The 16,812-nt window shown below is 42.0% G+C and overlaps 1 protein-coding gene across 1 annotated transcript in view; it reads left to right on the forward strand.

The window, feature by feature from the left end:
* Window positions 1-5,868: 5,868 nt before the first annotated feature.
* SLC26A3 (solute carrier family 26 member 3) overlaps window positions 5,869-16,812 on the forward strand; it is an 18,008-nt gene continuing 7,064 nt past the window's right edge. Inside the window, exons 1-12 of the mRNA XM_018068182.1 lie at window positions 5,869-5,985; window positions 9,527-9,725; window positions 10,514-10,653; window positions 10,766-10,876; window positions 10,968-11,125; window positions 11,841-12,005; window positions 12,689-12,841; window positions 13,581-13,663; window positions 15,195-15,342; window positions 15,455-15,568; window positions 15,678-15,755; window positions 16,155-16,250. Of these exons, the coding sequence (XP_017923671.1) occupies window positions 9,595-9,725; window positions 10,514-10,653; window positions 10,766-10,876; window positions 10,968-11,125; window positions 11,841-12,005; window positions 12,689-12,841; window positions 13,581-13,663; window positions 15,195-15,342; window positions 15,455-15,568; window positions 15,678-15,755; window positions 16,155-16,250 (1,377 nt within the window). The 5' untranslated portion in view covers window positions 5,869-5,985; window positions 9,527-9,594. The remainder of the gene's footprint in view (window positions 5,986-9,526; window positions 9,726-10,513; window positions 10,654-10,765; window positions 10,877-10,967; window positions 11,126-11,840; window positions 12,006-12,688; window positions 12,842-13,580; window positions 13,664-15,194; window positions 15,343-15,454; window positions 15,569-15,677; window positions 15,756-16,154; window positions 16,251-16,812) is intronic.

Below are 16,812 nucleotides of genomic sequence, written 5' to 3' on the forward strand. Positions count from 1 at the left end.
ATGTTTATGAACCCACAAATGGAAAAAGTAAAGTTACTGTTAACAGTAAGTTGAAAAATAACAAAAATTTCAGAGAATATCAGTGATAAATGATTGCAATGTAGGAACTGGAATTCTCTCTCTTAAGAATTACCAGAATATTCAGAAAAGTAAGGCTACTTAAATAATCTGAAACTATCCTGATGTGAGCTCAAAAGACAAAATACTCCATATCCTGTGACTACTTCATTTGTGGAATTCCAGGGGAAGAGCAGGCTGGTAATAAAAGAGAGTTAAGGTTAAAATTCCCAAATCCAGATGAGATTTCAGAGGGGCTGTACACACCTGGATGGCTCTGGAACCAACACTTGGGGATGAGGTGGGGGATTGTAGACCCCAGACCTGTTGAGCCATGGAGCCTGCAGTTAGGTGAATCCCTCTGCTAGATGAACACAGCAATGTTGCTTCATGAGCAAAACCCCAGATCATTTAATTTTGTACATCCTTGCAAAACAAGCTGATGCTGATAGGAACACAAGAACTGATAAGAGACCTGGTGAAATATTGGGAAATACATTTATCCATGTCACTGTTACCTGAGGGGAACTTCAGGCATAATTCACACAGTTTAAGGAATGGCAAGTCTAAAGTATCTGGAGATAGTGGAGTATTTTATTGCACTGCTATCTGCAAAGGTCCATCACACAGGGAGACCTAGAGCACAAACATAAACGGTTACAAGGAGCTGGCTCTGACTTAATGTTTGAATATATTCAAATGTTCTACCAGATACACAGAAATACATTATTTGTTTAGGTTATTTTAACAGTTTATTTTAAGATTGTTTCAAAATAGATAAGCAAGTAAAAATGTGCTCAGCTGAACTTTAAGGAGGAAATTGGGAAGGGTGACTGGAGCTTGCCTGGGAAATACAGTGCTGGCACTCATCACTAGAAGCTCCTTGTCATACTCTGCCAGGCAGTGTTTTGGGTATTTATAGTTAGTTTGGTTTTGGTTTTCCTTTCACGACAGTTTGACTTTGTTCCTATTTAATAGAACTGTTTTGGGATTAATTGAAATTCAGGCAACCGCTGTTGTGGTCTTCAAGAATCATTATCTTGACTGTCCTCTGTGGAGGCACAAACCAGACAAAGGCATGGTTTGGTGATGGACTCACGGGCAAATTGTCCAGCAGTGCTGAGGGGTAAGAAAATGGGACCGTTCTGGCTCAGCGGTGCTGGACAGAGACTCCAATGTCAGGCCCCATCCAACACATGCCACAGCTCTCAGGCTTCAGCTGACCAACTCCTGACAAGAGAGGAATAAACTGGTCCTTCCTCTGCCATCTACTCCTGCTTGCCAGAAGGAAAAAAGATCTATGGCAACTAAGTGGGGACACCACAGCTTTCCCTGGGGCTGGCACCACATTACCATGTTAGTCATACCATGGACCTGCACAGTTTCATCAGGAAAGGGCTGTAGTGAAAGCTGCAGGCATCTGGCACTGTGGCTTCCCAGAGCTGGGATGTGCCTAGAGAAGGAATATACATAGACACTGTATGCAAACCTGAGGTAGACAGAACACTCTGCAGTGCTTCTCCTTTAACCTGGTGGATCATAGGCTGCTTTTACACTCTCATATGACTTAGCAGCTCTTGCAAATGGGGGTCCCACGAGCATTTCTGGGTCAGGTGTCCTTGGAGCAGGCAGGCAGGACCTCAGGGTGAAGAGCCTTCCATTCCAGCAGAGCCTAAACAAGTCTATCTATGATTCTGCTTTATTTTCAGATATCTAAACACTCATTACTATCTGTGTTCAACGTAACTCCATGCACAATTAGCAGTATCTCTACTGAAGGACACAACACATCTGGCTGTGACGCTGCCGATTCCATGAGTCACCCACTGCCAGCCAGGAGAAGCTCTGTGATTGTGCATCCTCCCATTGCTGTAATTCCCAGCCTAATTGAGTCTCAAATAATGTGTTGCTATATTTAGCAATTGTAAAAGTGCAGGTAACTGCTGAATCAGCACGTCTAATCTAGTTGGTTGTCTATGAGGTGAGAGGTTGCTTAAGAAATTAATTTGCTTCATGAAATTAAAAGAGACAGACAGCTTTAAATGAAAACAAAGTGTTTTTGCCTTAAGCAAAATATGGAAAATTCTTAAGAGAGAAAGGAAAATTAACTGAATAAAAATACGATACTTTTGTCTTGAATAACAAAGCACAATTCTTAATGTTGGCAGAGAAGCAAGTCAAAACTCTCCCTGTTTTGAAAGGTAATGTGCAGGATTTTGTGTTTGTGCTCTTCTTTATGGTGCAATGTCATCCTATAATCCCATCATCCAGGCCACGATTGCTGGCTTTCAGGGCACAATAACTCTAAAGTCCATAAAAAAAGGGAATTTCCTTCTTTTTATTACACATGTAATTTATGTGTAATAAAAAGAAGTGAGAGGGATGCGAATATGGCACAAACCTGTCATTGGAAATTCCCAGCTCCTCTGCGCCATACACTTCTGCTTATTGTATGCTCTATATAAAGGAGTGATAACTTTCAATGACCCACTCCCTAGCAGGGTGTCAGCTCCTCCTGAGTCATAAAGCAAAATTCAGACCTCCTTTTTCTGCAAGTCTCAATAAATTTGAGCAACCCAGAAATATCATTATTAATGGAACTGATCTCTTTCCAACCCAACCTCACTGCCCTTTCCAATCTTCTTGTTGTTGCCTGAAACTTGCTTCTTGACTAAATTTACTCTTCTTAACATCACCACTGAATTCAACTCGGTAACATGACTGATTTGAACTGGGCTACAGGGTGCTAGAAAGAGAAACTTGCTGTAAAAAACACAAGGTGCTGGAAGTGAAATGACATTATGCTTCCTTCTGGCATCAGTGTTCTGAGTTTGTTAGTACAAGCGACACCTCTGCCTTCCATAAAAGCCTCTAAGGGCCAATCAGTTTTTGTTTTATTTCTTGGATGTCCCCAGTGGGGGCTTTACATCTTCCCGAGGATGCCATTCACAGGCTGTGGTCCTCCAAACAGCAGAGAGAGGAACGGGCACCCACCAGCAGTGCATCCCCAAACTGCCTGCCACACTTACTACTGACTGAAATATATTTCTTTTACCCGTTGAGCTGCCCAAATAGCACTGAGTGTCATTTTTGAAAGAGTTGAAAGAACTTGAGTTGGGAGTGTTTTGCACTTCTAGCATCACAGCAGATGGTATTGTGAGCAATGGGCAGAACCTGACAGCAGGGTGAGCAGCAGAAGACAGGATGTTGCCAGAAAGCTACAAAGGAGAACAGAAGCTTTATATAGCACATGGTGAAGGAAAACATTAGGAAACACTAGAAATCTGTATGAGCTCATGCTGTTATCCACATTCTTAGCCAGCTAATCTCCCAGTATCAATACTGGTGTTTATTTAACATTAAAGAAAGATGTGAAGCTCTTCTCAAGGTGAGTAAAATGCATCACTGGCAGAACTGTTTTCTTCTTCCTCTGTGAAAAATAGCTTCTCTCTGCAGTTGTAAGCACTCCATTTACGTACTGCTTTTTTTCCCTCCAGTCACTTGTTTTACCCTCTCCATCCTGGCTGGGATGAGAGACAGCACAAGTGAAGCCCTTCAGAGCTCAGCTCACCAAGTGGCTTTCAACAGCTGTGGGTCGTTTTCAGCTCCCATGAAAACAAAAGGAAGCTGAAAGCGCTTGAGACTTGGCAAAGGATCAGTCTGTGACTGATCCTGAACTCTCCGAACTCTCTATGTTTATGGGGCTGCCTGAGAGACAGAGCAATCAATTTTCATTTCCTCCTCTGCTGCTCTGCCTTCGCAGAAAAGACCATGCTTTCCCAGTTGGTTAGAATTTAGCTAGTGTTTGAATACCTGGTGTAAAGACATCAAGGGTTTGCACAGCTGAACTTCCACAGTATGGGACAGAGTCAACCTGCCTCCTGTATGACCCTTGTGCATGAAACCTTTTCTGCACCATCAGGGGAAAATTGTGTTTTCAACATTACTGCTGCAAACAAAAAGGCTAAAGTGTTTATTCCCTCATCACTCCAGGTAGAGCCTTATTTCTTCAGTGAATTAGTGGAAATAATTCAAGAGTAAAGCATTTACAGGTGGACATGATGAAGCCAAAGACTCTACTGACTTCACTAGAGCCGAGAGTCCCTCATGCATTTAAACCTAGCTCTTAAAAAACTGCTCTACTCTTTTATGTTGCAACTTTTTGTGACATACCCTTAATACAAAGAATTAAAAGTTTTGAAGCGTTTCTATGATCACACCATGCCTGCCCTTTGAGGAGGGAGGCCAAAAGTTGTTAATTGTTTTATAGTTTTTATGGCTTTTTTATAGTTTATGGTTCTATATCTTAAGTGTTTGTTATTTTAATGGCAAAACTGGTTACCGTGTCAGTTGCACAAACTGCAGTAAATCCCTTAAGCCTGACAGCAGTCACCAACACCAGGGGCTTGCTGTCACAGAGAAGGAACTCTCAACACTTTAGGAAGTGACCTGGGATCTTTACTTACTAGAGGAGCTTATGGTCTTGGTTAGAAGTGTAGCTCCATGTTTCAAAAGCACCTGAAATCTATACTCTTGGAACTTGGAGCCATGGGCTAAAGCACAAGAAAGAAATCCTGATTGAACGGTCTGAACTCTCACCTTGTGGGTCCTCCTCACTTCATTATTTCTTGGTCTAATAATTGACTGAAATATGGGCAAACCATCTGAGAGCAGAATCCCGGGCTCCTCCTGCCTCTTCTCCTCCAAACTCATGTGTGCGAGTGACCCTCCAGAGCACAAAAGGTGCCCACCCTCATGCTGTGCCCTTTCACCAGATGAAAACGTCCTTCAGGGTCAGGGTCTGTGACTTCAAATCACCAAAGGCTAAGTCAAGCTCTGACTTCCAAGGTAGAGGAGTGACCTAAGGACCCTGGCAGATCATAGTCTTCCTGATAACATGGATATCAACAACTGAAGCACTTCTAGGTGCAGCATGGCAGTATGACCTGAGGAAAGGGTTTTAAGGACACTTTTCATCAGGGAACTCTGATGCTATGGTGTCCTCAGCACCTCAGCACTAAAGGTTCACTGCTCTCCTGAACGCAGGCACTTGCAACTGAAGTTACAGGCTGAGGCCTCAAAATGCTATTTCAGGTATTTCCTTAGGCGGTTTTAGGTATCTCAGGCAAATGTTTACAAAGACTTGCTTTGTCCTAGGGAGCGTGATCCCTCTGGTTCCTCTATGGACAGTGGAGGGGAGCAAGAAACTGGGGGACAGTCCAACCCACCCACACCATATTCATGCCCCAGCACTTGGCCACACATGTGGTCTGTGCCTTCCACCGTCTGTCACAGGATGCCACAGCTGTCAGCTCCACCACATCACAGCTGGCCTTCCAAAATCTCTGCAAAGACTGCTTTTGGCAATGATCTGAGAATTCGGGAATTGCTTCTGGAAAGATAATTTAGGGGCTATTAAAGGTGCTTCAGAGGAAGGTTCAGGAAGGCGCACTTTTCTTAGAGCTGACAGGCCCAGCAGCTTCATCAATAACTCATGTTCCTTCAGAAATGAAGGGTACTATATCTGAGCTCTGGCCACCTCAGCTCAACAGAAACCTGTCAGATGCACAGCACAGGATTGCAACAGACAGTCCGTCTTATTCATCTCTATTTTTCCATAATGAGTCTCTGCAGACCAATCAGAAACAGTTCACCAAACAAAGTTAAGCAATATCACAGAGAACTTTAAGAAATTACTCTTATCATTCCTCCTGAGGATAAGCTCAATGGTCAAGGCCACAGTGAAATCTTCCTTTTCTTGTAAAAGTTAACTGAAGTTAGTTATTAAAGTCCTGCCAGTATTTAGGGAGGTTCTGAAGTGAAGAACAGCACAAGATACCTGTAGTACCTCTGAAAATTTCAAGGATATCTTTATCCATAAAATCTTGGTGTGGTTTCTTCTGAAGAGCTTCCTGGAAGACATACCAGGTACAATTTTAACTTGCCATTGTAGGTATGGGATATGTGAAGTAATGCTTATAAATTAAATGCTTCTAATCATGTGTTGTATTTCTTGTAAAATGTAAGTTTCCCTTGTGGAATTTCTTTGTATTTTTTCAAATGTTTATATTGCAGAGAAGTAGTATTTGTTAGTGGGTATACACAGATTGAAAAGTGGGATGGAGCATGTTAATATTTAATTTAAATCTAATTCCACAGAAGTTACCAGATTTTTGTGTACCTCTTAGTATTTAGAATAAATTAATAAATGGGGAAAACTATCCCTTTGTTAATCCCCTCAATAAAATGACTCACATCAAAATATGCGTTACCAAAGGTTCACAGTGCTGGAGTAGGAGTTTTCCACGTGTGAGAGATGGCAATGCTGTTAATTGCTGGCTATTAGAACAGGATCAGAGGCTATACGGAATAAAACTGAACCAAAAAGTTATTTCTGGGGTTTCAGGTCACACCTTGTCTTGGTCAATAGTGAGGGAAAGTTGTTACCACTTGATAGCTCTGCAGCATGAGCTTGGTCTGTGCTCTTGTTTCCTGTGTATGTTGTAGAAGTCATCAGAAGAATTAGTCATGTCCCATGAGGAGCCCAAGAACTTAATGATGGGGGCACTCTGGACAGGCAGTTTGGGTTACTGGAGTACAGACATCTCTTTTAGGGGATTTGTGGAGGATGTTTGCCTTCACCGTGCTGGTACTTTTCATTATATCCTCATTTTCTTTAAAACACCTAAAATAAGTAACTTTACTGACAGCTGAAAAAAACCCCTTCCTATGCTGAGGGCATCCTGTCTTTCTAGATATATATGGGAAGAAAATGAGACTGAGCGAGAGGAGGGCTGGAGGCATGGTAGCTGATAACTGCCAACAGAGCCTGTGAAAGAGGGAATGAGGCAAAAAAAGCTCAACCAGTGGGGGTGACTAGCAGCTAGTGGTCATCTAGCTGCAGCAAGGTGCTGCTCTGCATGGGTCTCATTTACCTGCCAGGAAACAGACTGAAGGCACCTTCCACTGCACTTCAGGTACTCAGGCTGGCTTGGTTCAGCTTAGTAGATGATGTATGTAACTGTGTAGAACTGCAGTCTTTAATGCAGAGTCTTTCTTGCTTGGTTCAGCTTGACGAGACCCTTGGGGTGAAGCTCCTGGTCTCCTCCTGCAGCTCTAAGCCATCGACCCAAAGCTCAGCTGGCAGAGAGTCTGTAAATTGAGATTTCAATGAGGAGGTAAAAAACACATGTGGAACACTTACACCTTCAGTAAGACCAGCACTGATAAACCAAAGGAGATTCACAGAGCTGTAAAGAAGTGTGTTGTATATTCCCTGAGATTGAGGCAGTAAATTTGGCCTGAGGAAAGAAGAATGGCTGAGTGAGGGGCAGTAGGGACAACTGAAGTATTCACAAAAACTACAGCAGCTGCAGCACTGAGGAAAGTCTGAAATGAGTCACCCACACACTTCTTTAATATTTATAGCTTGTGAACATTTCAAAGAGTACAAATAGTACATCTCGTGCCCTACAATGTAATGAACAAAACTAGTCAACGGGACTTTCAGCAATATTCCTTAGTGACAGGAAGTCTAAAAGGCAGGGACTAGGAAACAGAGCAATTTAAAAATCTTCAATAGATAAAACTTCTTCCTGCAAATCTACATAACCAAGATTTGTCACAGAATGGACTAAATCAACCAATTTTTTCATTGAAATTTTATCAGCCTCAGGTTTGATGCTCTGATCCCAGCAGAGGCAGAGACAGCAGTGTACAGTTACAGGATCAGAGTGTGATTTTAACTGACTTTGGATCAGTGTCTTGAATCAGCTTAGATTTTGAGCATTGGTCTGTTAGAATAATTACCTGCCAGGTTTTGGAAAATACTACAAATCTCATTTTCTAGATTAAAACAGATAGTAAAAATGCTTAATCCATTGCCAGTATGATGAATCCTTTGTGAAAAAAATAGTATGTCAACTAAAGCAGCATATCTAAGAGGTACATCTGACATTATTTGGACTTCTACACTTATTTATGAATTTCCCCAGAATGAACTATAGGGAAACTAAAATGAAATCACTTGAAATAAGTCAATAATAGGCTCTGAGCTGTAGCAAAGTTTCAGGATGGGATTCACATTTTAATGCCAAAATTGTCACAGATTAAAAGCTTTTCCTCTGTTCATAACTATGCAAACAGCTTTGTGCTACATTCAAATCTGTCCTGTGATATCTCCAAATGTTGAATACACACCAGTCTGAATTAGAAATACATGCAGAGTATTTCAATGCATTCAATACATTCAATACATTCAGAGTATTGCCCAGGCAATAGACCTGGGCAAGGAACTAGTGTTAGTTGGGCATCTGTCATGAGACCGCCAACAAGCACCAAGGTACCAAGTAGCATTTGCACTGGGGGAGAGAAAACAAAGAAAAATCCCTTATTATCAATGTCACAGAAGACTTTTTGCTTTCTATGATACATCTTCATCTGTGAGTCAAAAGAAAATAAAATAGGATAGAACAGATTAGTTCCAGTTGGGAGGGTCCTTCAATGATCATGTAGTCCAACTGTGACTACAAAGAGCAAATTCCACAGCTTCTGTCTAGGGCTAGTACTGTATTAAATATTTAATGGCGGCTTCAACTGAGATAAATGTTTTTAGACAGTACATTTGTTTAGCTGAATTTGATGTGGGAAGAATATGAGGCATAGTGGGCAGCACAGTGATGGCATCACTTAATTGCTGCAAAGTACTCAGTGGTATCAACGGAAATGAACCTTTAATCTTCTCATGTGTAATGAGGGCTCCAAGGGTCATTTCTGGACTGACTGAGAACAGTTTCTATCCAGTATAAACAGGCAAATGTGGGTTGGGATAAGGCAGGAAATAGTATTTAGGTAAGATATTGGAACAACTGTTTGTGAACATGAAGCAGAGGAGAATCAGTCCATATAACCCATGGAAATAAATCTTACAAATAACTTAACAAGCAGCAATACTGTGCTTTTTTTACTACTGAGCCTGATCTCCCTGTCACACAGACCTAAGCCAAAAGATTCTGCCCTGTCTCTGAATCCGAGAGGATGTCTGAGCCCTGCCTTGGCTCAGCCTTTCCCCTCATGTGTCAGCGGCTCTCAGTGAGCTCCCAGCTCTCCCAGTGGTGCCACAAAGAGAAACTGCTTGGGATCTGCTTGTTTATTCTTTAGGAAATTAATTTCCATTGAGGGAGGAAGTCCTTGGTTGTAGATGGCTGACTTAGAGATAAATTACCTCAAAAACCATCTCCACTTTTTGACTGCGTCTTTAGAAAGAAATAATTCATGCTCCAGTGAAACACTGCTCTGAAGCAGGAGGAGGAGCAGGGCAGGAGATCACCTTGGCAAAGTGAAGCAGGTGTCTCAACCATTCCCTCTTTTGATCTTCAAAGGTGGTAACGCTCAGTTTGGAGTTCACTCAGCTATGCTATGACTACCCTCCCCACAGTACATAAGGAGCTAACCCTGTTCTTCATTTCAGGTTTTTAAGTGCCTAAGCCAGAGAGAAGCATACACAAGTCGCCATCCTTGCCCGACATTTCAGAAGAAATGGTTGAACCTGTGGGCAATCACTACGTTGTAGCCAGACCTGTGTACTCAGAGAATTCATTCAATGAAGAGCATGAGAAATTGCACAGATACCATAAAACCTTTTGGGACCACCTGAAACTCTATTTCCGGTAAGGAGATTTTTATAATTTTTTTAAATATGGATCTAAGAAACAGCCTGAACTGCTCTTGAACAGCATGAACTCCATCCTGACAACATCCATCTCAGATTCCAACATAGCAAATGAAAATTCTTTAACTATATTCAATGTCAGATCTTTCTAATTAATTTTAGCTGCTATTACCCTTAAAAGTCTTCCTACAGTTGTATCTCAGCTTCTCTTTTTCTGGGCATTTGGCAGCACAAACTCTAGAGAGATCTTATTGCAGCCTTTCAGTACTTAAAGGAGGCTTATAAGGAAGATGTACACTGACATTTTACCAAGGCCTGTTGTGACAGGACAAGGGATGATGGGTTTAAACTAAAAGAGGGTAGATTTGGACTGGATATAAGGAAGAAATTGTTTATGATGAGGGTGGTGAGGCTCTGGTATGGGTTGCCCAGACAGGTGGTGGATGCCCCATCCCTGGAAATGTTCAAGATCAGTTTAGATGGGGCTCTGAGCAATCTGACCTAATGGGTGGCATCACTGCTTACTTTGAGAGGGTTAGACTAAATGATCTTCAGAGGTCCCTTCCAACCAAAACCATTCTACAATTCTACAAGAATTTTGAAGGCTACTGGGTCTGCCTTGAAGCACAGCTGGCAGTGCAGGTTGGTCACAGCTGTATCTGCATGAGATTTTGACCTCTGGCAGCCAGAACCTGAATCATCTTCTCTTCGATTCTGCTCTGAAAACAGTCTACAACTCAGCTGAGCTGTTCACTGACAGAATTCTGTCCTCTTGTCCCTGTACAGCTGCTCCCCACAAAGGGCCAAAAAAATTGCTCTGCGCTTCTTTCCCGTTGTCTCATGGCTGCCAGCATACCGCTTGAGGGAGTGGATCCTGAGTGACATCGTCTCTGGCATCAACACAGGGCTCGTGGCTGTGCTACAAGGTATCTTCAGGAAATGTGTGCCCTGACACAGCCTGCTAGGCCAGGTGCCAAGGCACTGCTGACTGCAGCCTGCAACACACACATCACCTTCCCCGGCCCTCTCTCTTCACAGGTCTCGCCTTTGCTTTGCTGGTGAATGTCCCCCCTGGTTATGGACTCTATGCAGCATTTTTCCCTGTCCTGGTCTATTTTATCTTTGGCACATCCAGACACATCTCAGTGGGTAAGTTCAGGCAAGCAACTCACCCTCCTCACTGATGAAGAAGTACATGCTGCCCCTTTGGATCTCTTGACGAGTGCCTTGTGCTGCTCAGGTCCTTTCCCCGTCCTGAGCCTGATGGTTGGAGGAGTCGTCACCAGGCTGGTCCCTGATGACAGCACTGGAAGTGGCAATTCCACAAATATCTCAGCAATAAATGAAGAGAGGGTGATGGTGGCTGCATCTGTAACCTTTCTTTCTGGGATTTTTCAGGTTGGTCAATCGTGTGTGCATCTACACGTGTCTATATGCACCTATATGAATAGTTGGGTGGTAGGCTGACCTTCCTCTATGGTTTCTGCTGTTGCAGTCACCAAAATAATCCTCTTCCCCTTCCTGTGTAACTCCCCTTGGCTCACTGATTAGGAGACATCTATTCCTTGGTTTTGCACAGACCTGAGCCTACAGTTCACACAGCTGCAACCTACACCTACAGCAAAAACCAACCTGCTGCATAGGAAAAAAGTAGCTGTGAAAATAAGTTAATGATGCAGTTGCACCCAGCTCTGCCTCACAATAGTAAAATATTTGGATTTGTCTTTAAAAAAAACAAACAAATTTATCCTTATGTCCTAATAAAGAATTCCTACATTTCCTCCCTTCCTAACAATATACTTGTACTTTGTGAAACAGTGGTACCCTGTGAAAATACAGGTACTGAAAACCCTAAAACTAAGGAGGTTTATTCTAGCTATAAAATAAAAAGAATGGATTTTAACTGCTCTAGCAATTACTCTTACTAGTGTTATGCCCCCTGTTGCTAAATCTCAACTTTTATTGCAAGTCTGGTGACAGTATATTCCTCAGTCTCTGGATGGATGGGATTAGGTGAAAATATCTGCTTCCATTAAATACAGTTCTCTTTGTTGCAGAGATTGCTTAAAAACATGAATGAATCCCACTGACGTATGCTTATTTTGCATTTCAGTTGCTCCTGGGAATTTTCCATTTTGGATTCCTTGTTATTTATTTATCACAATCATTAATCAGTGGTTTCACGACTGCTGCAGCTGTCCATGTTTTGGTATCTCAGCTGAAATTCATGTTTCAGCTACCTGTTCCTGGATTTATTAAACCATTAGGCATCATCTATGTAAGTGCTAAGTGCTCATTATTTGCTAATGTTATTGATGTACCTGTGTCTGTGTATCACATGGCAGTAGTAACAGAACTCAGCATAAAACAGCCAAGCAGGAGGAAACACAAGAGAAGAGAGATGTATTAGTGTTTACTAATTTGACCAATCTTTAAATTTATTACCAAGCACCAAGTTACACCCTATTGGGCTAATTAGATACTATTTACTGTTGTGTAGTGGCATATTTCAATTAAGCATTCTACTCTGCCTTAGGCACTTAATTATTCATTTTTACTGGACTGATATTATACATATTTTATTTGCATATGACTCTGGATGAGAAAGGAGGAAGGAGAAGGACAGGAAGCAAGGAAAGGAGAGAGGCACTTGCTCTTCAGTGCCATTGTTCACATTTCCCATCACACACACACGTGTGTTGCTCCAACCCTCCCTCAGGGTAAAGCCAGGAGGGGAGGGTCACAAATCAGTGGAAAGGTTCTTTTGTGGATGCTTTCATCATTTGGCTGATGCACATACATTCATGGGGGCTTGCAGTCCACATCATGCCACAGGGAATAAATCTCAGCCATCATAATCCTTAGAGCAATTCAGATAAAGGCTCTTCTGGAGGGGATAGTGCTACTGTGCCAGGGCACTACGGTTTCTAAAGCACTTCTTGTTTCTTCCTGATTCTGCAGACTCTGGAGAGCTTTTTCAGCCAGATTACAAAAACAAACGTCGCTGACCTTGTCACATCCCTGCTTGTCTTGCTTGTCGTGTTTGTGGTGAAAGAAATGAACGATCGATACAAAGAAAAGTTACCAACACCCATCCCGATCGAACTCCTTGTGGTAAGTCACTTCCCCTTGATTTTGCAATTGCTCCGTGTTACGACACAGAAAGCAGAGTTTTAACTATTTCTTCTCCTGTTCTCCATTAAATGATGCATTATCATTTTACCTATAAGGAAAAATTGACAACATCTGTGAGCTATTGTGAGATATTTTACCTCTACTTAACTGTTCTTAATTGAACATATCTGTGGTGTTATAAACTATGAATTTTCTAGTTGGACAAGATTGGCTCTGACACCAGCCAGCTGCAGTCTCACAGCTGGGGCCTCTCTGCACCCCACTTGCAAGCAGCCACTGAAGTCCCAGCCATCCATGGCCAAGCACAAAATTATTTTGCCCTCCAGCAGCAGAAAGTTTTGCCCACTCCAAGCAGCAGGGGCGGGGGGAAGCTTCTACAATCCTGGAGGATGTTGTATAGACTTAAGTAGCACTTTTTTTCTCCCAGTGTCATTACAGCACCTTGTTAGAACATACATGGGTTGTTGGGTGGGAAGATCTCTGTTGTTAGTAAGATATTCTGTAATAATCTGTGTGATTTATGAATGTAAACTCATACCTGTAAGGTCATTCAGGAATGACATCTGAATAGCAAAGGGATGTGCAGACCTGGGGAATTGTTCTGCCACTGTTGATAAGGCTGGAGGGTGCATGGGAGAGGGAAGGTAATGGTGTTTAATAGTTTCTTCACACTCTTGCGTGAATGTGTCTAATGGAGGTGTGGTTTATTATCTTTCAGACAATCGTAGCAGGACTGATTTCCTATTTTGTTAACTTGGAAGAAAAATTTAATGTAGCTGTTATTGGAAAACTACCGGAAGGGTAAGTGATTTACTTACAATTCACCAGTGGAACAAAATGTTCTCTCTAGTTTGGCAGTGTTAAATCAGTTCAGCTATGTTTCTGATTAAAATTATCTGCTTCATCTTCTTTCAGTAGGTAACTAAATATTTTTCTCTCGACAATATGACACACTTTCAATATGTAAAAGTTACTCACTAGAGCACATCTCCCACTTATCAAGGAATATATTGAGACATGAATTAATTGTGTCCTTTACTTTCTAAGACAGTTGTTGAGCAGGAGGTTCATATTTCTCCCTTTTATTGGGCTACTCCTGAACCCCTTGGTTTCCCTCAAAGTACTTGCACAGTTCAGCAGCCACCACCAGCCCTGGGAAGCCACCAGGGCACTGCACAGTTCTCCTGCCTGGTGTTGTGACTGGCTACCAGCATTTCCTCAGGCACCATTATCCTCCAGAGGCCTCAATGTCTGCTCCTCCAGGAGTATATCCACTTAGAGGGTATTCATGGCTTGGCTTCGCAAATGAAGATTTAGGAAGGCTCTATCTGCACTTGTTACAAGCCCGCTGGTGGCTAATGAGGCCAATACGAGATAGACATGTGTGATTGCAAAAGGCACAGCAGAAAGACTCCTTAGGTGGTATATTCTGCAAGACACGGTTCTTTCTGCATTGTCTTTTCTCCTCGAGAGTGACCCTGCGTGCGTTCTCAAAGGAGACAGCTGCGTTATAGATGGTGTGTCTCCAGGCCTCCCAATTGGAGGCCAGAGTAGACCAGTTATGGTATATGTCCATATATAAAGTACATCTGGCTATGCCAGAATTTTGGCATAAAGAATTAATAGGCACACATTAAGTTAAAAAGAGGGAGGAAGACCTTTACTAGGACAGCATTGCTCTCTGTAGCCTCAGGGGTGTTAGTAGATGAAGTTTGCAGAGGAACAGCTTTTTCTGCTTAAGAGTCTCTTTTCTTCAGATTTCATTTCATTGAAAATAAAAGGGGAAAAAAAAGAAGCCCAGAGGGAAAGTCTCCCTAGGAGACCTAGCATTCTCCCTAGGAGAAGACCCCAAACAAACCAGCAGAAAATGGTAAAACTAAAATTTCTAGGAGATAGATAGCCTGAGAGACTAGCCAGTATTACCTGATATTGTAAAAGAACCTCAATGAATCACACTGGTTTGTTATTTTTCCATTGTAATTAAGCGAAATCTTTCCATGTGCAAATTGCCCATGCCTCAGTGCAGTATCAGATCCTACATCCATGTGTAACCAGAAGGAAGAACTGTGTGTGCACCTCAGATGAAATAAGCTGTGACTGGAACTGGCTAAGTAAATGAGAACATGCTGAAACACAAACTGAGTTGAGTGCAGATAAACAGAGTCCCTCTCCTGATTAAGGATTCCCCAAAGTTTTATAGGGTTCAGACCCACAGCTCTGTGTCGCATCTCTCCGAAGTGCTCAGTATGAGCTTGACCACTCCCTTGCTCTCTTGGCTGACAGCTTATCTCTGTAGGCATATCCTTAGTGAGTAGAGTTTTTTGTCTTTCAGGTTTCAAGCACCTGCTGCACCTGATGTAGGTATCCTCCAGAACTGTATTGGTGACGGCTTTTCCATCGGAATCGTTGCATTTGCAGTGGCCTTCTCTGTGGCTAAAGTGTATTCCATCAAGCATGACTACCCAATAGATGCCAACCAGGTAGGCAAATAAAAGAGATCAATATGGTGCATTTGTCAATGGGAAATAAATCATTTTAGGAATGCTGTCATGAACCAGCTTTTAAGAACAATCTTTTTTGTTTTTATTTCAGGAACTAATTGCTTTTGGTCTGGGTAATATAGTTGGTGGATCATTCAAAGGATTTGCCTCCAGCACTGCTCTGTCGAGATCGGGTGTGCAGGAGAGCACAGGAGGCAAAACACAGGTATAGAAGACAACAAATCATGATGGTGTTTAATGAAACACAGCTCTATTTTTTCCTAGCTGATCATAATGCCTGCAGGCACTCATGGTGGAATTGTTCTCTCATGCAGATTGCTGGTATTATCTCATCTGTCATCGTCTTGGTTGTGATCTTGGCCATTGGGTTTCTCCTGGAACCATTACAGAAGGTATTCACTGGTTTCACTTAGTGCTTCCTCCTGCTTACCAAAGATAGGGCTGCTCTAGGAGTCACTCTGACTTCAGGGGGAGCAAAGCAGGGTTTTGGAAAACTTGGTTCTTTTTCCCACATCATGCCAGAAAGGACCATTACATCTGGTCCTTCAAAGGAAATACAAGTACCTGAACATCAACCACCACAGCACCAGCTTTCAGGTGCCATAAATAAGTGGGATTTGCAGCCTCAAGTCAGACATCTGCACCACAGCTGGGGAGGTTCCATCAGTTGTGATGTACCAGGAGCCTTTCAGCTGCATTTTGGCCCTATTAGTAAGATCTTTTAATTCCTAATGTTCAACATGTTCTTTGCTTGCTTAGATATTCAGCATGTGTTTTGGTCTTTTTAACAGTCAGTCCTTGCATCTTTGGCCCTTGGCAACTTGAAAGGAATGCTCATGCAGTTCAAGGAAGTAGGCATCCTATGGAGGAAAGACAAGTTTGACTGTGTAAGTTGAGTCTCACGAGCATCATCACAAGTTAAGTGCTCTAAAAAAGTCATCTATTATATAAATTTTCTTACAGGTTATCTTTTTTTTATATACCTGTCTTACTTCATTAAACAGAAAATACAATAATGGCATGCCTTTTTTACATGCCTTGCTTATGTTTCCAATTTTGTCCTACCTGTTTTGAGTTGATTCTCTCCCTTAACTTCATTTTCATCCATTTCATCAAAATCTATTAAAATAGCACATTATACAAAGTCAAATATAGAAGGCAATTACAGAAAATGCCTAAATAACAGAAAATGTCTAAATACCTACTGCATTGACTATGCATTCAGGCACACTCATGCAACATATTATATGGAAGATAGATACACAGCAAAAAACAAATGACAACCATGGCTTGAAGGATTTACTCCAAATGGTGAAACTCATGGCTCTAGGGCAGGACTGGTTACCTCTAACATTCAGAAAATTTAGGCTCTTGCCTTTCTTATATGCCAGTTCCTTGTATTCACAAATGGTTCCAAGCCTCAGTTTTCCTGGCTATCAAACAGATATT

Source organism: Manacus vitellinus, unplaced genomic scaffold (assembly GCF_001715985.3).
Source record: "Manacus vitellinus isolate BGI_N305 unplaced genomic scaffold, ASM171598v3 scaffold_13_pilon, whole genome shotgun sequence".
NCBI classification, from domain to species: domain Eukaryota; kingdom Metazoa; phylum Chordata; class Aves; order Passeriformes; family Pipridae; genus Manacus; species Manacus vitellinus.